General features: G+C 32.6%; 1 protein-coding gene across 1 annotated transcript in view; it reads right to left on the bottom strand.

Annotated features, from left to right (window-relative positions):
• Window positions 1–1,812: 1,812 nt before the first annotated feature.
• LOC135134270 (serine protease inhibitor dipetalogastin-like) overlaps window positions 1,813–22,410 on the bottom strand; it is a 35,762-nt gene continuing 15,164 nt past the window's right edge. Inside the window, exons 2-8 of the mRNA XM_064062893.1 lie at window positions 8,539–8,818; window positions 8,325–8,486; window positions 4,716–4,859; window positions 4,497–4,661; window positions 3,448–3,726; window positions 2,571–2,747; window positions 1,813–2,464 (exon numbers count right to left, since the gene is read on the bottom strand). Coding sequence (XP_063918963.1) covers window positions 2,230–2,464; window positions 2,571–2,747; window positions 3,448–3,726; window positions 4,497–4,661; window positions 4,716–4,859; window positions 8,325–8,486; window positions 8,539–8,818 — 1,442 coding nt within the window. The 3' untranslated portion in view covers window positions 1,813–2,229. The remainder of the gene's footprint in view (window positions 2,465–2,570; window positions 2,748–3,447; window positions 3,727–4,496; window positions 4,662–4,715; window positions 4,860–8,324; window positions 8,487–8,538; window positions 8,819–22,410) is intronic.

The following is a 22,410-nucleotide window of genomic DNA, read 5'->3' as shown; positions in this document are numbered from 1 at the left end:
TTTAACTTCTCAAAGTAAATTATTTTTGAAGTAACCAATCATTTAGATCATGATATAATTTGGCATAATGTAAACTCTTTGTTTGAACCGTTGATAAAGTGTGGCAAAAATTAATCTCATGTAAATTTTGTTAACTCTGCAAATTTTCACATCATACAATATTTCTTTAATCTCACAATTTTAACCTCAGTAATTTTATTTGTTGTATAAATTTAATTGAACGTAAATTTCATGTCCTACAGTTCTAACCTCACATAACATTTCTATTTGTACAAGTTTATTTCACACCAGATCTTTCGTCTCATAAATCCTTGCTAAGTTTTGTTTTGTAAATACTTTGTTGATGAATGTTTTCTATCATATAAATTATTTGATGTCCAACTTTAATCCCACATAAGAATTATTTGTTGTTTAAGATTTCACAAGATTGTATGGCGAATTTAAATGTTGTTTATTGCTCTTTGAAACTTTAACACTTGTTCAGTTGTTGTTAACATCAGAGTTATAAGAGATTGAATGTTTTAAAATGGAATTGAGGTTAAATGACACAGAAAACGTGGCAGAAGCGAGGTTTGGTTCCTAGTCGAGCTGGCGAGATTTATCGCGCCACCTGTACAAGTCCACAGGTTTGGATAGATTCAGGGGGCGGCCGCCGACGTTGTGAATTTCTCGATTTGGCCCAATAGTCGAGATCTTTGCGGGTTGGACGACCGTAATGGCCTAGTTCCGCAGGGCAAAGTTCGTCATGGGATATGCGTGTGGGGTAGGCTTTGCGATAGATAGAATCATCGTCGCGGGGGGAGAACAGTTCCAGACCGGTAGCTCAGACTCCGCTTATGCTACAACGCTCCAGGGGTACTTTTGTTGTGCTCCTATTAACTGCCGTAACTTAAAAAGGGAAAAGAGATCGGCCGCCACACGCCTGTAATAACTTGTGTACTTGCATCCAGTTACTTGATTCGGTTTTTGCTTTGTTTTATTAAACTTGTGATATTCCAATATTTGCATTGATTCCAAACAGATGTACAGAGTTTCCGTTTGTTCGTTTTTCGTGTGTGTATGTCTGTCAATTCGCGAGTGTTTTTCTTTCACATATCTTAAGGTGTTTGAAATGTAATAATATGTCGTCCGGGAATAAAACCAAAGGGGGTTTTTGCGCTGAGGGGTAATTCTTCGCAGCGTCTTTCCCCCTGTGAGGGTGGTGCCGTTTCCCCCCCTCCAAAACAATTTTTGTCTATTATTTCTTGCGCTCTCGACAGTGTATGCACTTGTATGAAAGAACTTCTTCCCGCCATTTTTCAAAACCAAAAAAAAAAAAAACACACAACGTAGGTTCTCATTTGTTAGACGATCATAGCCAAGGCCAAACTTTGAATTTTTAAATTTTTCGCGGGCCTCTCAAACTGTTTCAAGGTCAATTTTTAAGGCGGGAAGTTTGGGTTATCACACTTCTAATAAGGAACGTTTCTTTTTAATTATGAAATTAATTGTTGAAAATTTTATTAAAAGAGCTACTTCCTTAGATATACATAGCCGTTCACAATCTATTTATTACGAAATTGTGAATGCTTATAAAGTATAATAAAACTGAGTCGATATTTTCCAATTTTTTGAAGAGAAATGCTCAGCCTGGATTTTATCCGCATTAAATTACAGTTTCTTAACCATAACCATAAATTTCCAAACGTTTCATTCTGCTTGTAGATCTGTGAGATAAAGCATAAAATTGCATAATATCAGTCAACGATTCGATGTTTTTATAGGTATATCAGGAATACTAAGTACACCTTTGGTTTAAATAAAACGAAAATAAAATTTTTATAAAAATTTATTATTTCTACATTTGTAAAATGTAAATATCTTATAAAATAAATACGAAACACAGCTCAGCTACATTAGGGGCGGTAATAAATAAATATCTTATTGCGCATGAATAAAAAAGATAATGAAACTTTATAATCTACGCTAAATTGGCAATTGGCACAATTTTAATAATCCTAGATAAATAAATAAATCGCATTAGTTATTTACCATTATTTAGTCATTTATACTATACGAGGACATTTTTACACAGGCAAGAATTTCTAAGTTCACAACTAATTGCTTCTACCTATATCATTTTTGCATTATAAAGAACGACTTAGCCATTCTCACATACTTTCTAAGTTCGTTCCTAATAATTCACAAAATTCATTAATTCTACAAACAACCACAACAAGAACAAGTAGATCAGTACAAGTAGTTTTTAGGTATCTCGTTAATTGGTTCTGCGCACGTTCCCATATGTTTCAGGGCAACAAGTGATCTAGATCTGCAGTTCTCCAATTCTAAGAAGCAAGTGTTGCTGTATGTCATGTTGTCAGTGCCGCAGACTGGGTCATAATATGTCGGACAGATTTTCTGACATCCTCTGAACAAGAAACCAGATAGGCATCGCTTCATTGGTACGACAAACACATGTTTGCTGCAAAAATGTCACGTTTAATTTATTTCCTTCTGTACTATAAGAGCTTGTATTAAATTTTTCCACAGAATACATCACATTTCATACTAGTTTTGCAATAACTTACCCACAGTTATCTCGCTTCATTTCGCATTCGTTCTTGTAGATTTTGTTATCGGAACCGCAGACAAAAATTTTGTCATCGTCGCATTTCTGGTTGCACAAGGCGGTGGTTCGGCAGTGGTGCAAGGGTACTTGAGTGACCAGTTGACCGCAAGTATCTTTCCTCATATGGCAAATTGATCTATAAATTAAATGCAGATACAATAAGGTTTAGAATATAGAAATCACAATGATTCAAACAAAGTTGAATACAGGTGGAACAAAATGAATACTTAACACACTATTTAAAAAACTTCATATGACTTCATAGTCCTTAAGAATGTTGGCGACATTTCGGATAGCTTGTATAAGTTTGTTAAAAATAATTACTTCAACGCATGTCTGGCTATATGTAGCGATGATAATAGTCAACCACATTCTTATTCAGCTCCGATTTATTAATGTATACGGTTCGTTAGCTATTAATCAACAATACTGAGCAACAATGTTTACATTCATCACTGCAGTGGGCATACATTACTATGTCATTATTTCCAACTCACACAAGAAAATAATGCAGTGTAATTACGCAAAATTAATTTCAGAATACAGATTCTAATTAACTCTTCCCCTGTTGCTACTCATTCTCAAACCTCCAAATTAATTACCGACCTGATTTTGTTGCAAAGGCAGGTGGCACACTTGTCAGAAACATGAAATTCAACTGGAACGCTTTAATTTATTTTACGGATTGCGATTCTCCGAAAAACGCAAGAGCAGGACATGAAAATTAATCTCGATTTAATGAAGTAGTCTCGAAACATCTATCACGACGTACAAGAAAATATCGCCGATCTTAATTGAAGTGCCTCGGTACCCGAACTTTGTGCTTTTTTATTTACCTGTAGACGTTGCCATCAGATCCGCATACTGGTTCTTCAGTCTCATTATCACAGTTTGTAGGGCATGGAACTTGTTCTTTTAGCGCTGTACAATTTCCGACGTGAGCAAACTGAACCCCTTTCAAACACGTGGCCAAATTCAGCTGACACTGATTGGTGTATGTTCGTGCATCCGTGCCACAAACGGGATCGACATCACTCGGGCATTTCACTTTGAGGCATTTCGTCAGTTTTCCTTTGCACTTCTCGAAGTCCACTTTCGATACTCTTCGGTGAGAGCTGAAAAGTTTCATTGTAACGTTGTTAGAATGGATGAATTGTGTCAAGAAATCCATCGCGTCTTCATGCTCTTTGTATCTCAGTCTTCAATAGTTAACACTGATCAGTGTTCTTTGCTAAAACTTCTGGGTAATAAAATTATGCAGTGCTGCGGTGCTAAGGAAGTATGACTCATTCTCTGGCACAGCAGCACTGTGGGACTGGTTCTAGTTTTTTAAGAAAAGAATGCAGATACGTTGAGGCGCCCCATTTAGTTGTGTTTTTAAATTTTCAGTTCATTAGAGTTGCCATATAAGTATACAGGGTGACTTATTAAAAGCACGTTCTTCGAAATCTCATTAATTATTTTTTAGAAATAAAAGAAAAAGATGAAAAAAACTCTAATATTTCATAGCAAACCTACCAACATAATTTCTATATCATATCACATTTTCAAAATATGCAAAAAAAATTCAATAAAACTTCTTTAGTTGTCCACCAATTTATTGTTAATTAAGGATTCACTCAACCTCCGGACGTCATTTTAAATTTTTGACAGGGACCATTTTCTAAAAAATTCTTAAAAAAAATTTGCTATTTAAATAAAAAAAAATTTTTGCATATCCTGAAATAGAATTTCGAGCACAAATTTCGTTTCACATTCGCAGGAAACACGACCTCGTTTTGTAAAAAATCGCTTGCAATAAATAATAATCAAAGTATATACATGGATATTTTTTGCATTTGATCCTCTCGATTCCGTGTGATAAATCTTGCTAACGGTTACTTACCCACAATTGAGGAGTTTCATCTCACACTCGTGTCTGTAAACGTATCCGTCCGAGCCACATATAGGCTTTTCGATTTCATTGCCGCATCCTGAAGGACATCCAATGCTGTGTGATGTCCTTTCTTGACTAGCGCAGTACGCCATCGGTACTTCGAAAACATGTTTGCTGTAATGAAGCAGCAGTTGAACATTGAATGACTGGACAATTCATGCTTTTTACCCGCAGTTCTTTGATTTCATTCGACAAACGTTGGCATAAATCTTCCCATCTGAGCCACAAGTAGGTCTCGCGTTTCTCCAACAAGACTCGCGGCAATGTCGTGTCGTTTGGCAGTATTTCTTGTCTGTCTTTACTACTCCTTGTCTGAAATATTCAGATTTGTTAGAGTTCATCCAACTTATTAGCAACAGAGTGAACGATAATTGTCTAATTTAAAAATTTCAAATTTTTTTAGTAAAATGTACTGACTGAAAAAAATATTATTGACCTGTTCCACCATCTTTATCAAACCGCATTCTTAAGTGTTTTGTTAAACTCGTTCCATATCGAGCAATAAATATTTTGAGATAACTGTTGACACGAGTGCTAAATGTGTTTAATTTATTAAATTAACAAATTAAAAAAGCCATAAGTTCATCGGTAAATTTTGGGTTTTTAATTGAGCATTGACAGTTCATATTTATGCGTATAATTTTAGATGGGAGATACTCGAAAGAATTATGAAAACTGTACATTGTTGATTTAAACATAATTAAATTAATTTTGGCTGCAGTTTTGTCATGCCAAAAATTTTAATTAAAAATATCTGGCAGTCAATAATTGTTGCTACATCCAGGTATAATTTATTCGATTCTCATGCAGCAAGTCGGTAATTCCGCGGTCATTTTCATTACTTCATTAGCATAAAAATCACATCTTTTAATCACCTCTGAAAACGGTCACTTAAAAAATTACTTGGAGGTAAACGTTTTTAAATTGCCCGTTTTTTTGGCACAGGAAGTGCGTTAAGCGTACTTACAGTTAAGTGCATTCAATGTCCTTGTTGTATTTAGCAGTTACTATTATTACGGAGTATGTAATTATTGTGGGTAAATTACCGTAAAATTCCTCAAACGTAACAATGCGAGGAAAATTTTAAACTATTTATTACCTAATGAATAGTTTTTTATTGATGAGTAACCCGTAAATATCTGTAAAGGATTTTGGGTGTGTATTTCACTCCAACTCAAGTTCAGAAGGAGGTTTCCATTTATAAATGTTTGACGTAAGATTTTAATATTTAATAGCTTTGTGTTTTAGAGTTAAAATTGTAAGTTATAACACAGATTTAAACTTTCTTGACAGTAATTATACATAAATTCGGCGTTATTTAAAACGATATTTATAATTGTTAATACCCACAAAATTATTATAAGTTGTGAATTTTAATACGAGAAATTAATTCTGGCCAAATTAACACATATTCTGATTATATTTTTACAGTGAGTGGTTAAATCATGCTAATAGCTTAAAAAAATGATAAAATAAATTTTTGTAGTGAAATATGGATTTTGTAATTGCTCTTGATCTGACAATGAATGAAAATTTCATCACAGTTGAGATCAGGGTAGGTAAGGGTGCGGCTTAATCTTTGGCTTTATTTTTTTTTTAATATACATAGTATTTTTTTAACAATACGATACTCAAAAACATGTTTTACATGATAATTTCTTATAGAGACATAAGGATTTTAAGCTCTACACCCTTGGCTCACGATGAACAAAAAATCATCACATTTGAGACAGGGTGTGTGGGCGGTGCTTATTTTTGCCTTTTTTTCTTAATATACGTAGTCTCTTTTCTACAACAAGAAACTTAAAATATGTTTAAAATGGTCTTCTTCTCTAAAATTTACCCTTTTAAATCTGTTTTCAGTTTCTTGTTGTGAAAAGAAAAGTACGTACATACATTAAGAAAAAAAAGGTGAAATACAAATCCCGCCCACCCGCCTTCATCTCAGTTGTGATAATTTTTTTTATTCGTCCTGAACCAAGCGGGTGGAGCTTAATTGCAAAATGCTTATTTTTCTACAAGAAACTACCATATGAAACATGTTGCAAGGAAACTAAGTATATATCTTACGAAAAAAAGTCACCACCCACCCGCTCCAATCTCAATCGTGATGAATTTTTCATTCGTTGTCAGATCGAGAGATACAATATAATTGTAAAATCGATGTTTTTCGACAAAAATTTACCATTTGAAACATGTTTTAAATGTCTCGTCGTGGAAAGAAAAATATTGATGCGCGATTCCAGGGGCTGTGTACACTTTTTAAAATTTTTAAAAACGTTATAATGGAGCATAATAATAACGAATGCTCTTGATTGTTCAAAGAATATCTAAATTTAAACTTGTCTCGATTGTCTTCTTGTTCAATTAACTGGAACTGGTTTCAATAAAAATATACTCATCAGAAATGACAAATAATAAATGTAATTTATTAAGAACTCACAGATACGCCAGATAGATAAAGATGTCATATTTATGTTAATTATATAAACAAGGTGTTGCTAATTATTGACTAGAAAAAAAATGTATATGGCATTATTAATAACGCCAATCAAAATAACAGTTAAAAATATAAAGCGATGTCTGCTAGATGGAGTGACATTTTTAATGAATTATTTTATTTCCGTGTGAAGACTGTTCATTATAGAAACGATTATACACAAAAAATATATTCCAGACAACAACATATTTAAATTGACGTCAGTTTTTTAGCCCATTCATCCAGTAAATTGAAAACATGAAATCTTTATCTGATCGCTTACCAGTTTCAGTTTTCCTGAAATTATTTCAGTAAAATGAACTGTCAAAAGCAGCATTGTCTCAAGTTTATGTACAAAGTCATTGTCTCATCGATAAATAATTTGGGAAAAAGTTGATGTAGCAATGCATGAAATTATCCCGTATCTTGAATCTATTTGTGTACATTTAATACAAAGTAGAGTAATTTTTCTATAATCTTTTTGCACATTGACACAGTAAAATTATCTAACGTTTTTTATAACGGTGCTTTTCAACTTTCTCAGTCACGAACAAAGATCATTAAAATTTTGATAGATATAAAATATGGAAACTGTCGTACTTTTGTAATACTAGTTACATGCCCTAAAGGCGCATTATTAAGCATTTTATTTATGTAAATTTATTATACACGAGATAAACAACTGTAATCAAACACTACACTTGATACAATAATAGAATTGTTTATTTTTTATTCAGGTTATATTAATTAATTGATCATGGCTATGACAACGCAGAAGAACGACCATGTTGACTGATTTTATTATGTCCAGTACATAATATTAAAGTCCCGCTTTTATGCCTCATTTATTTTCATAACACGACGTTTCATTAAATCAGTTCGTGATAATTAATTAATGCCTGTAAACTCTGATAAACCTTTAGAGCGATTTTAATTATTTATTATGCAAAATAAGTAATTTTTATATTACAAAATTTAGATTTATAGGCATCAACTTAACAAAGGATCTGAAAGATTAAACAAGATCAAAAATTTAAAGTACACACGTTAAAAACAACAAATCTTCGTTCAGTTGTATAAATAGTTTTTGTTACGAACTTTGCAACACAGTTAGTTTTTATTGACTCTTAATCTCACTCCACCGTAACAAATGTTTCATAAAATATTTCATACTTTCATTTAAGCCAACGTTAACTTAGGAATCCTGCTACAAGTGCTCATTTACCGGAGTTAACCGGACCATTTAACACCTTTTTTACACACGACTCGTCATCATTAAAATAGTTATAACTGATTACCCGCATGTGAGGAGTTTCATCTGGCAGGTACTCTTGTAGACGTTTCCATCGCTTCCGCAGATAGGGCCGTCCTGAGGTGCTTGTTTGCAGTCCACCGGACAGTTTTCCCTGTGGGCACTTATGTTATTGCAGGCACCCAGATGAGACAGCGCAATGCCTAGCCTGAAACCCTTTCCTGTCAACACCTTTTCAACCAAGACATAGAACCCATTACCTGCATATCTCCACTTCCAGCATGCATCGATTTAAGTACGTTCTTCCATCTGTTCCACAAACCAGATCTTTTTCGTTTCCGCACCTGTGATCACACTTGGAGCCGGAAGATCTCTTGCATAGGTCGGGGTCTGGCGAGAGTTTGACGCCTTTGCCACAGGTCTTTTTTCTCAGCTCGCAGATGTTGGGGTAGATGATGGCGTCAGAGCCGCAGACTGGGTCTCCATAGGCCTGGGATGTGCAAATTCTTGGGCATGAAGAGTCCCGCAGAGCTGTCAAAACTGAAAGAAAAAGAGAGTTTTTAATGTTATGTGTTCTGGTGTTTCATTTACTGTTGTAGTCTTTAAATTTTTGCGTTTTTCGATAGCTAAGCGTCAAAATCTAGAGTAATTTCCAGTTGTAGAAGAAGTTGAAGTAACTGGAAAATGCCTTCAAAAATATTCGACTTGAACAAAAAAAAGTTTAAGACGATCATGCTCTTAATTCCTATGACATTAGTGCATAAAAGCTTATATCCTATCAATAAAGGTACCAATAACCCAACGAAGTGGTGGAATGGAGAGTACGATAAATACATAATGTTTCTAAACAAACTCCCAAAAAAAGCTCAAAGTAACTTAATTTCGAAAATGTATGTAATTTACATACAAATTTATGCAGATAATTTACAGAAGTTTCAGGTTACCAACTGAACAAATTTTGAAACTATGGTAAATTAAAGGTGTTACTACAGCTCTTTTATTATATTTCAGTAGTGAAAAAAAAAATGGGTGGACTTTTTAGTCCAACGACAAATATAAGAATATTTTGGTGTCTTCTTGTCTTTGAGACTACGTTATACTTTTCAACATTATTTTGATGATTTGTGCTTCAAAGTTAATATAAAGATTTGACGATGCGGTGATCATAGAAAAAGGTACTGTAGTGTCACAATACACAATTTGTGGGATGCTATCAAGAAAGGGACAAAAATCTTGCTGAAGAAATTATTTTGAAAATGATTGCACTCCTATTTTGTTTTTTGCTCGAAAGGCCATTTAATCGAATTTGCACGTTATTTCCATCAAATATAATTTTCGAAACTACAGGACCGTATGTTCTGGAATTTAGGTGTATTTTAAGAATATTGTGTGGATAATAAAGCGCTAACCAAAATTTATGGTATCCCCACCAACAACTTAATAATGTTATCTCAAAATTTCACAGAGTAAATCGTACTTAAATTTTATAAAATCATGTGAATCTATCTATGTAGTTTATTAATCCGCCCTTATTTTCTCTTTATAGTTTAAATTTTTGAAATAATTCAAAGTTTTATAATTTAATTTAGAAACTACAACACCGACTGCTCTAAAATCTGGAAACGAAGGTATAAAATATATTTGTTTATTCCTTCAAAAATTTGATGGCGTCATCTCAAAATTTTGCTATATAAATTTTATCTTCTTATATGTTTACACCTATGGTCAAAATATTATAAATCCATACTTGTAGATTTTTTATAATTGTTTGTACAGGATGTATCACAAAAAATAAATTAATCAACCAAATTGTTTTATTGGCTAAATCAAAAACTGCTGATTCATTTTCCTAAAACCTTGTCCTTATTAAAAATTTGATGACGTCAGCACAAAACTTTATTACCAAAAACTGACTTAATTAAAAATGCATACTATGCTTCCTTGCTCACAGTTTACGATTCCACCCAGCCTTTTATTTTAATTTATATATCACACAAAATATAAAACTCGCAAAATTCATTTTTACAATTTATCTACGAAAATGAATTCGGTAGAGTGTACTTAAGGGGCGAGGAAGGTTCAATTTAAATCACTTTAGAACAATGTTTATGCAAAATAATGGCTTTACAGTTACAAATATGTTTCGTGTGGTTTTTCGCTTGATCTGTCTTTCAAAATTCATCTTTTTTTTAATTGGTTGCTACAAAACATAACCACCATATGATGGGGGTTCTAGACCAGAAAAAATTTCAGAAAAATTCAGAACATTTAGAGGGGAGTTTTTTGGTTGGCTTCTGTTATGGTCAGTCCATTAAAACGTATTAGAGGGTCAATTTTCTGGGTTTTTGGCACAAGTGACAATACATTTATGCTTTCGGGGTATTTTATTGTGGATAGGGCCACTAGAACCTTTAGAGGGTAACTTTTCCGGTTTTCTGGCTTAGTTCGAGCACGATCGATCCATCAGAAGGCGTTAGGGGGTGAGTTTTTTGTCGATGTGACGTTCATACGATAGTTTAAGGGGTGAGTTTTCCGGCTACTTCGATGGTCCTTAAGGAGATAAAGAAAAAGAAAAAGATAATTTTTTTTTTCTTTTTCAGGTGACTTTTTTATGCAAGTGGTAGTATTTTTCAGGGGTGAGTCTCACTTTTATTGATACAAAATGTTCTGAATTTTTCAAAGTTTTCACGATTTCGTAGGATAATTTTTCATAATATTGATTTAGAACTCCCATCATACAATTAATTACATTTTATATACAGAGATACATTTGACAGTGATGTACATTATTTGTCTACAGCAAACTTTGCCTACAGTTGTAAAAAAAAATCATTTTTACCTACCGAGCCTAAGCGATGGAAGTATTGTAATCGAGTGGATTGGACGAATGGCCATTTTATGTTTTCTCGACGTTTCGTGACCCCTACAGTACAAAAAAGTAGTCTCCCGTTTCCGTCTGTCTGTCTGTCTGGTGTCTGTACCCATTTTTATTAGACACGTAAGCTCCGAAACTGCTAGACCGATTGTTATCAAATTTGGTATGTATATTAGAAATATCATGTAGATGCTAACCCAAATTTTGTTAATCATCCCCACCAACAATTTGATGACGTCATTTGAGTGAATGATATTTTAAAATGATTTGAATGTTATACAAAAATATACTAATATGTTTGTAGTGTACGAATCAGCTTTCAGTTTTTTCGCTAAACGTTCAAAATTTCGCAAAACATTTGCAAGGTATAATAACGTTTTATTCCCAACTAGGTTTGTACGTCTCTTTTTTTTTTCTTGCATTGGTATAACGCTAAAAGTCAAAGTAATTTCTACGTGACATTCTTTCGATCTATAAACATATAAATAAACACTTGAGCTTCAGATTGCTATTACCTAGTGCTGAAGGACCAGGAGTGTTATTTATGAGTTTGGTTTTTACTTTACAGCGGTTATCACAAAATCAAATTTTTTAATTTTTTTTATTAAAGAGATTTGTTGGGTTATACTTATAGCTTTCGACTAATTTTTTATTGATCAAATTAAGAACCTCATTTTCTGGAAAATGTGAGAATACCCACATTTTTATTTAATTATGATCAAATAAGAATAATAATCATATTCAAAACATTTTGTTTCATTGTGGCTTAATTAATAATTTTAGTGTTCTGTTTTTGTGAGAGAATTCATTCAAATTAAACAAAATTTCTACGTGACATTCTTTCAATGTATAACCATAAACAATCAAAGTTAAGCATATACACTCTTTTCCGTTGGTTATTTGGGTTGAATATATTTCATATTGTCTGTATATCTGCGGAGATGCGAGGTGTCATTTATACCACTGGTTTTTACTATATAAAGGTTATTAGAAAATACAAATTTTCTATGATTTTTTAAAGAAGCGGAATTTGTTGGATTGTACTTACTTAGTTAATATACAGTGGGGTCCATGTTTGAATTAACAATAAAATTAACCAATTCTGAGAAATTTTTCTTGCTCTGATTCAAATCCTTAGTGTTAAATATGTCGCTTATCTTATCAGCGCTCTATAAAGTTCGGTATAACTTATAACATTTTGATAATAAATAATAATCAATAAGAAATCTTAATTTAAATTAAATGTTATTGTCAATCATGTCAATTTTCACAACAGAAAGTAAGGTGGTGTGACAGTTTTACCAATTTCAACCTATATTTTTGATACCAACTGAAACAGTAATTCGTGATAACTGAATTAACCAATTATCAGTTATTAGTTAATTCAATTATACATATCACGTAACAATTATAAAATCTTCATCATGATGCAATTTTTGACAAATAACTCAAAATCTCAGATTCTCATAAGAAACTTTTTATTTATAAACGTTCGACTGACAGCAACAAATTTTAACAGGAAACTATTAAATTCCTAACGCATTTTAGCAGTCAGTACTGTTCCTCTATAACTGATGATTCTTTATGACCACATGACAGAATTAAAAAAAATTAAACGGTATTTTGGCGCTTACAACTCTCGACCAAATTCTTTTCTGCAATACTTACTCACAACACTCGTCATTATTGTTTTTTAATAAAATATTATGGACATTTATTAGTGCACATTTTTCCCGAGGGAACATTTTAGAGAATTTATTTCGTGCACAGGTTTAATTTATTGGCAAGAAACTGGCTTCATATCTGAGCCAATAACTCTATTTTTTTTGCAACTTGAAATCATCCGAAGATCTTGCCGTCGCGTTAGACTTTTATCTACAAAGGCAGAGCAATCGTTATGTAGTTAAAAAAAAAAAAAAACAATCTCAAGGTAGATTCAAACCTGTGCGGAATACCCATTAACTTGGACATTTCTCGGCAAATAACTTTGCCTCTGGCTCAACCCGACTATCTTCGTTTCTTTAAATATGAAGCATTTAATCTGGAAGTTGAAAAAAGTAAAAATCCTGATATGAGTCGGTTGAAATCGAGATTCATTCATGAATTACAGCCACTTGAATGTCCTTTATCGTTCAATTATGCTGCAGTGTTTAATTATTAATATATTCTTGTGGATGATTAAATTAATAGCGTTCAATTAGTAACATCCCGTCTATCAAAAAGCATGACAGCCGATTAGTGCTCCAAACTGTCCATTTGTGCAACTCGAAACCGCGTTTATTACCAGTAACGAGAACCAGAAGGTTTAATGTGTGGTTGTGTTGTCCATATAAAAAACAAAACAGAAGTAATCTTAATAACTGCAAATCTGAACTTAGACGCTTACGAAGATCTTAACAGTTCTTTGCAGGATCGTCGTAATAATAACTTTTAAACTCCACTTTAACTGCACGGAGATGGCTTCAGAGATTATCTGCGCCAGGTCTCAATAATTATATTTTTAGCGGAAGAAAGAAGCCACACGATTTCAACAGGATTTGACAGGATCTCTTGCGTTTCAAATACCGTTAATGGGATAATATCCAAGTGGTTATTAACATCAAACTGTAACACATGCGGTTAGTTTATTTCCGTTATTTTAACACACGGAATATTACACAAGTAAAAATGGAATCCGTCGTGTGTACGCTGAAAATGTGATCAAATCAAACAGATTCTTTCAGGACGATTTTTTTAATAAAATCCTGTCAGCGGATACAACGTTTTTATCATCTCAAAGGGTGTGCTGGGTTGTGGAAAATTGAATCGGTTATACCTTTTCCTACGTCCGGTTTTACGGTCCGATCGCTGACATTATAAACCAATTTGGCCGTTTTATTTATTGGTAAAAGTTTACAGCTTTATTGAAAAATTGTAAGTATAAATTAGATAACAAATTTTCGTGACGTCACTTCAAAATTTTGCTAAGTTATTTAAAATGTGAAAATAAAGTACTTTTATACCTGTGACTTATTATTCCACTTCATGGATGTTGGTTTTTGGGAGACAAAATAAAAATGGTACAATTTAATTTAGAAAACATAAAACTAATCTCTGAAATTTTGTTGATTCGCACTGAATAATTCCAAAGTTCTAAAAATAGTTTTTTTTCATGATGTCACAACGTAAATACGACATCATTTACAAAACTCAATTGTTTACCTCATTCACATTTTGAAAGTGTCTTATTACTAAATCTCGTTATATATTCACGTTTATATTTCGTTATATGAAGAAATAGCTCGGTTTGGTTTACATTAACAATGCTTTCAAACCATGTCTAAAAATTTTAAGCAAGCTTTCAATTGCATTTATTTAAATTTATTTTTCAGTTGCATCCTTTCAATGTTTTATTCATCAGATCATTCGATTTATCACTTGTTTTATCCTGTTCCCACCTGCATGTAGACAGATAAAGCGAAACTATGTGAAAGAATTTGAAAAACGAATCGCAAAGTGCATGGAAGCTCCACATTTTGTAACTATCCGTTGTTATGCAATAAACATCATCTTCGGAATTATTATACAGTGCATGCCTGAGTACACTCAGAAAAAGTGAAATAATTCACAACTTATGCCTTTAGATTCACAATAGTAAAATCGTACTTTTTTACGAAAAAAAAAAAAGAACGTGCTAGACAGTGTGTGCTTGCAAAGAATAAAATAATAAGTCTAATGATGTATTTAAAATAATTTTATACTTGGTTTAACACAAAGAGGTGTTAATGACTCGAGCAATTTTTTTTATACATTAGTACTAAGTAACATGATTTTGTTCATAAATATTAATGGAATGTTATTGTTGTCGATGAATCTGCACTTTGCACCGTCGATTATAAAGCTCTTAAAAAGCATGCAGCCAGAGGAGGATCTCATGTGTATCGATACCGTTATTAGAATGGTATTGATAGAAGATTACAGTGTCGATTGATCTTAAGTAACGACAATCAAATGCGCCATTAATATCTACAGTGATTTAGATCATCTACCCAAGAAATCAAAGCTGATATAATTATAAGTGCGAACATGCAAAATATTCAAGGACTAATTTATTACAGAGGAAAGATTGTTGACACTGTTGTTTCTGCTATAATGTGCATATTTTATTTTTATGTGCAACCATAAAACAAATCGTTTATTAGGAAATCTACTAACCAGGTCACAAAGAAGATTTCAAAAATTCCTTCTACATTTTTTTCAGAATGTAGATAATTACCGCAAATTAGCACAATAAAAATTCTCCTTTATCAACAACAGTTACAAAAATTTTTGTGGAGGAAATTAATTAGCTTTCGTGTATAACTTCCCAATTAAGCGCCAAATAATCCGATTAGCTTCAGCTTTTTGCGTGGGAATTTCGGAACAACAATAAATATTTGCGACTGCCTATAGGGTGAGTCAATTAGTGGCCCCGGTCGAACTTTTTAATGGTAATTTTAAACAGAAATGTCAGCCCCAAAGCTTTATTGAATCGCAATGGTGCACTCATTTAAGCTTAAAGTTCCAGTGTCGATGCAATGAGTCTTGTAAATTTAAATTGATAATTTGGGAGTTCAAAAAGTTATGATTAGATACCACTGCAAATTGCGGGCTAATAAACAACATGGAAATTTCAGGAAAGGTTAAAGTTGGAAGCGAATGACTATTATTATTCCCGTGCCCTGCTCTGTGATTACGGCTGAAGAATTTGATCCTCAGTGTTATCCTCTTATCGTTGAAACTGAAATATTTGGAGTTTAAGTAGGTGAATGGGTCAGATCTAACATTATACGATTTCAAAAATCGTTTTTACGAGCGAATGGTGTTACGATGTTTATTATCAACACCTTGCTTGAGGTTGTTATGTTTAAGAATGAAATTTTCCGGTTTATCAGACTAAATGAAAGTGTCAACGGCATCAATACATGCAAATCGATTTCTTTTTAAGGTTTCATTTTTGGTCTTTCTAAGATGCCAATTAAATGCAAATCTGCTTTCATCAAAATTCACCTCGTAATTTTCGTAAATTGACTGTAAAATTGGCGCTTGTGTTTTTGCAGTAAGTGGCCCCCTGTTGATAAAATCAACAACGTAATTAGAGATCTTTTTTGAAAACCGTGGATGCTTAAATGCTCAAATTAAACGACGAAAAAGCGATCAAATAAACAGCTTAACTGTGCTCTAATTGCCCATCATTATTTATTCACCGTAAAATGGTTGTTCTTTGGGCGCTTCCGTCTCTTCGAGATAACAGTACCCGAAGAAAACAATAAGCGCAAAAGACTGACGGCTGAGATAAAAGTAGTTCTTCGGCGCTGCGCAATTAAGTGTTTAAAATTTAATTAAAATCGTGGATAGTGGAAAGAGGTAAAAAATCTTATGTAATCGGGTTCCCATGATCTTTGTTATCGTGTTATTAGATTCGCACCCGCTCCCGAAGAAACAAGAAAAATGTAATTTTTTCTTGAAAATTATATTTATACAGTTTATTCAACGATGCGTAAAATTATTTAACATGGTTATCACAGCTGCTTAGAATCTTGGTTTGCAAGAAGAGGCGCCTTTGCACATTATACACCTTTGTCTACTTTGTAGGACGAACACCTCGGCAATCGCGACGGTTGTTAATTTTTTATTCCTTAACAATAATAATTTGAGTTTCGAGGACGTCGGGTCGTTTACTGTCCAGTTCGTAAAACGATTGTATTATTCGGACTGTGTTGCGGCTAATGGGGCGAGACACAGCTCTAATTTCGGATACGTCCGACTTGCCAGATTTCATACCCAATTATTAGTTTAATTATATTTATTACGTAAAAATTTACAAGTGCAAGACTACTTGTGAAATCATGGGAATACAATTTTATCTTGATAAAATAGTTTTCCAGTTTTTTTCAAGCGGAATAACCTGTCTGTACTATTGAGGTTAACTTTGTACAAATTTATCTTAATACTAGTGTTAAATGTACTTAAATTTTTTCTTTACTTCAAGATAACATGTAAATTTGTATGTTTTTACAAAAATTCTAAGTCAAAGAAAAACATATACGACGAAACTATTAACGTAAACCAAAACAAGAATACCGCAACAAGGTAGTGTAATTTATTTAAAACAAAAATTTGAGAAAAACTGTAATTTGAAACTAAAATTGTTTTGTCTAGACTACACCGTTTAACTTTTTATATTGTTCTAAAGCCGCGACATTGGGAGAAATAACACGTTTTGTCCAAAATCCCGGACCCCAATCCTTAGAAATGACAAAACAGTAAATTGCATAATTGATCTACTTTTTAGAAACAACATCTTCATATCTACTATTGGTTAAAACTGCAAAAACGGAATCAGCTTCGACGATCGATGTAATTTAATACAACTTGTTGTTCTGAACAGAATAGATTACTAAACCAACAACAAACAAGGTTTAAGCTCTAGACGCAACTTGACTATAAATTAATTAATTTGTGTGGGAATATTAGTAAGCGCTCAAAGCTCTTACAATCCATTAAATCATCAAAATCTATAAAAATCTAAACTCACTGCTTAGAATGACCATTTTTGCCATTGTTTCACTGCAATAACACAAGATTCTAAATTATCTAAACAATTTTGTTAACACGCAAGACAAAATTGATTTTCTTGTTCTTCTAGATAAACAAGTCTGCAATTGTTAGTATTCCATAGAAAGCCTAATTTATTCTATACCTAAAACTTACCCCAAAATTTAGCACTTTTATTTATAAGGAAAAACAACTGAAATGCATTATCCAGTAAAAAATATTGGGGAGTAATTGCCAAGGATACCATGTGTCAAAAAACTATTGTTCTTTACCTAAAAGTGTGATATGAAAAAATTATAAAAACAAGCGTGATATTCTTAAAAATATTTAAATAAATTTTATTTCCCAAGTTAAAGAAAATCATTTTCAATTTTTCCGTTTCAAAATTTCGTACATTGGGAATTTATCCACGCTATAGAAAGTCCATAGAAAGTACTTTTTACCCCAATGAAAGTAAATTATTTTATACTTTAAGATATTTGTTTAAATAAATGTTGTTGTTGTTTATAAAATTTACCAAAAGGTCCAAGTTTAAAGTTAAGGTATCCCAAAGTCGTCATTACATAGGAATAATATCATAGACTAATAAATTAAATGCAGCTGTACAGGGTTTAGATTTAAAACACTTTAGGAACAAACTTTTCATCATTTTTGTTAACAAATGCTATTATAGTGTTAATGAATTTCTAAGAATTTGCGAAAAGTGTGTAATATAAGTATTAAGTAAACTGCAACCAAAATGTATATATTTTAAATAGATTAATTATAATTAGTATTAAGTATGCAGTATAGAAAACAAATTATATACGGTTTTTGGGGTCAATGTAAAACTGTAATTTACCAAAGAATCAGTAAAGTTATTAATAATAATTTATAGGTACAGGTGTACTTTGTATTACAATATTTAAATACCATTTACCATGCAAAATGAGGTGACGCAATAAAATTGTTGGTGGGGATGGTTAGACAAATTTTGGTTAGTATTTTACCGTCTACAGGACATACATACAAAATTTGACAACAATCAGTGCAATAACCCAGACGGCAGACAGAGGACAAACCACAGCGGGACGGAAACGGAAGACCTATTTTTTCATAGTTTAAGGCTCACGAAACGTCGAAAAAACACGAAAGTAGCCATTGGCTGAATATATCCTATTACAATAGTTCCTTGGATTACGCTCGGAATTAAAAACGGATCTATGGTAAACGAATCGCACTGATTCTTTTTTTTTTAGTAGAGTAATATAATCCACAATTTTCGCAATTTTGTTAGATTCCTGATTTTTCTTTTTGGCGATGAGTTTTTGTTCCATAGGTTTCACAAGAACTTAATAGACCGATACCGGGAGGATCGTGTGTTAGGAGATGTCCCTTGTATATTCCTGTAAACAATCGATGCTGCATTTACGTTTGGTTAATCCTATTCTCTACTAGTACATTTCTCAGGAAACGCGTTCCCTTTCGGTAACTCTGAATATTATAAAAATATTTATTAAAAGAAGATATATAGTTGTTTGTATCACATGAGGTAGAGATTGTAGTAATAACATCTTCGTTACTAAATTTATCAACGGTCCTTTTGATCTTTTAGATTTATTAAAATGGATTCTGCTAAGTACCTACTAATAGTACTTTTAGAAAAAAAAATTGTTGCAATTTTCCATGTATCTATGAATATATTAGTACTACTAGTAGGTACTTACTAAAATAATATTTACTTTGGCAAATAATATACCCTCTAAGACAACAGAGGGCGGGTGGGTTGGGTTAGTACAGGATAAGATAAAACTGATTTTGGCATATGATATATCTTCTAAGAAAATAGAAGGCGGGTGGGCGATTCTAGTACTTGCTAAGATAAGACTGATTTTAGCAAATAATATACCTTCTAAGAAAATAGAAAGAGTGTGTGCTAATTCTGCATGTCTAAATGAGTTTAAGAATTAAAACCTATTGGATAAAAATAAAAATAAGCATCAATTTCTGTCAAATAATTGAAATGATTGCAATCAACGACCTGAAATACATAGCTTTCTACAGTTTTCTTGGAGGGTCTATCACTCGCCAATATCAGTCTTATCTTAGGAAGTACTAGCCCCACCCACCCGCCCTTTATTTTCTTAGAGGGTGTGTCATTTGCCAAAATTAGTCCTATCTTAATAATGATAAATTTGGCAATTTTTGGTTAAAAAATATATATCAACAAGAATTAAAATTCATTATAAATTATCTTAAACTCATTTACTTGGTTTTAGCGTTCTAGTTACAGAATTGGCGAACTAGAAATATATATTAAAATTAATTTAAACAGAACTAATATTTTTAAAGTAGAAAAGAAATGTCTGAATCCTTCATGAAACCATCTTTCTATTTACTTCTTTCCAAAGAATTCCTACTTCATATAACATTTTAAACCTAAATTCGGTACCATCATTTCGACGAATTACTAATAAATTGAACAGCACAGCTCTCCTTCCTTTAAAGTAAAAGCATTTACTGGGATGATTGTCGTTCAGACCGGTACCTGACGTCATTACTTTCAAAGCTTTGATAACGGGCAATTTTCCAATGCAATTGTGTAATTTCTAGAAGAGACACAACCGTAAAACGAAGGCTAAGTACCATCAATGAAAACGATAATGTACCTCTATACCTCACGACTTAAGTAGTTGTGCTGCAAAGAACCTATTACAGTTGTTGAAACGATCACTGAGAAGTGTGTTTCCAAAGATGTTAAATCCCTTTATTTCTTTATAAACTAACATTAAAATCAGAAAAGTGACTTTAGAATTTTCCGAAATAGCAGCAATAGTTTTCTAGTTTTTATTACTTGTGTAAAGAAATTTAAAATTCACCTGATGACCACGTTGCAGTCAGCGACCTCTACGCGGCAAAAATTTTCAACAGAATGTGCTTAAGCTCCATTTGAAACAATAATAAATCTAAAAGTAAAGTTATAGCCAACTGTTAATTCATGTAGGTAATATAATAAATATCCATATCAACTGACAGGTTACTTATCATCAGGTAGTCCAAGCACGTCGTAAACAAGATCAAATTTAATACAATGGTGAGAAAACAATTTAAGCTCTTTTTATAGTTTTATAATCTATTTTTTTTGTTATGTTGCAGAACTCGTAGCTTTTTTGAAGTAAAAAAGTACCTAATTAATATTCTTAACCACACACTTAAACTGTCTTTTCCCTACTACAATTCTTGGTAGTTTTTATTACATTTTTGTATGAAAAATAATACTCTTCGGAGAAATGTCAACCTGGCGTTAGCTTTTGGCTTTACTTTATTATTATTCAATTTAGAGCATGAAGTTGCAAAAAAAACCCTTGTTACCATTGCTGTAGTACCACATTTGGAAATTTGGACGCGGAATTGGCTCCTTGTGATCTTCGCATACGAACAAAGAAGCTTAATTGATCAGAAATGTGTACTGCGAACAGGTATAAGAAGCGTGCTAACGACCACCTTTAACCACAACATGTTACGAGTAAGAAAAACGAAAAATGCTACATACACAATAAAGGGTATCCGCACGTTGATGCTCCTCTTAATTGACCGCAAAATTGACACACAATGCAATTTTGTTGAGACGTTTCTGAGAAATTTCAGGCAATTTTCTCGACCGGTGCAGCAGCAGTTAATTACTGCACATGATGACATAACTGAATTATAAGCAGCAATGTTTATTTATCATTTAGGACGTATATGTCAGAAATTTTTAATTCGGTTTGTGTACGGTGTAGTAGCTCTGTGTGGAAATTATATTGTCGAAATGCGAGAAGAGTACAGCGATTTATGCAACTCGAAACGGCTCATGCATGCTATTCTTTATGAAGACTATCTGCATGTAAATTATTGCGATATAAATTTCCTGCAGTTGCCGCTAGGATCAACTAGTTAACTATATTGTAATTTTTCGCATGTCTAAAACCACAGGAGAGAAATAGGCACATCTCGAGGTGGGCAAAAATAAAACAGTTGTTTATGGATTATTATAGGCAGTGGCGGAACTGTAAGGTTTGCTTTTTGTTTGAGGCGGTGGAAACAACACTTTGGTACAAGAATTTACGAAAAATTAGAAGAAATAAAAATATGAGGGCTGGAATACAATATCACATAGAGTATTGTCAAAATTGTACTTCATGATTTTTATAATACTTAAGGTTAGTAGTTTCATATGTCTAGGTTATTCTCTTAACTGTGATAAATTGTTTTTTTTTTCTGACGCATAAGTTTATATGTACATTATACAGATTACTGCTTCAGACGATCGTTAGCACCTTCACTAATAGACGCCAGTTTTTATGTTAATACATTAAACAACGTGACTGCGAGGTAACAATAAAATTATTTTCAACTTCATACAGTGTTCTGTTTCTGAAACGCAACTTATAATTTAGTTTTTCCTTTAAGAAACACCCTATAAATTTTTACGCTCCCTGATCGACCTCTTCGTTACAAATATAAATATTATTCCAATTTTCTTATTTTTTTTTAACACTGCAGAGGTTAACATAAAAAAATCACAGTCGGGTAACTTTGACAGCTTGCTAGCAACATTTTATGAATAACTCGACAAAGACATGTGCTTTGTTACAGCACCAATAAAATTAAAACGCCTTTTTATACAAAGCGGTGACAAAAATATTCTAAAATATAACAA

The sequence above is a fragment of the Zophobas morio genome, unplaced genomic scaffold (assembly GCF_036711695.1).
Source record: "Zophobas morio isolate AGI-343-1 ecotype UQ-CSIRO unplaced genomic scaffold, CSIRO_AGI_Zmor_V1 ptg000023l, whole genome shotgun sequence".
NCBI classification, from domain to species: domain Eukaryota; kingdom Metazoa; phylum Arthropoda; class Insecta; order Coleoptera; family Tenebrionidae; genus Zophobas; species Zophobas morio.
This window is presented reverse-complemented; position numbering and strand designations above follow the sequence as displayed.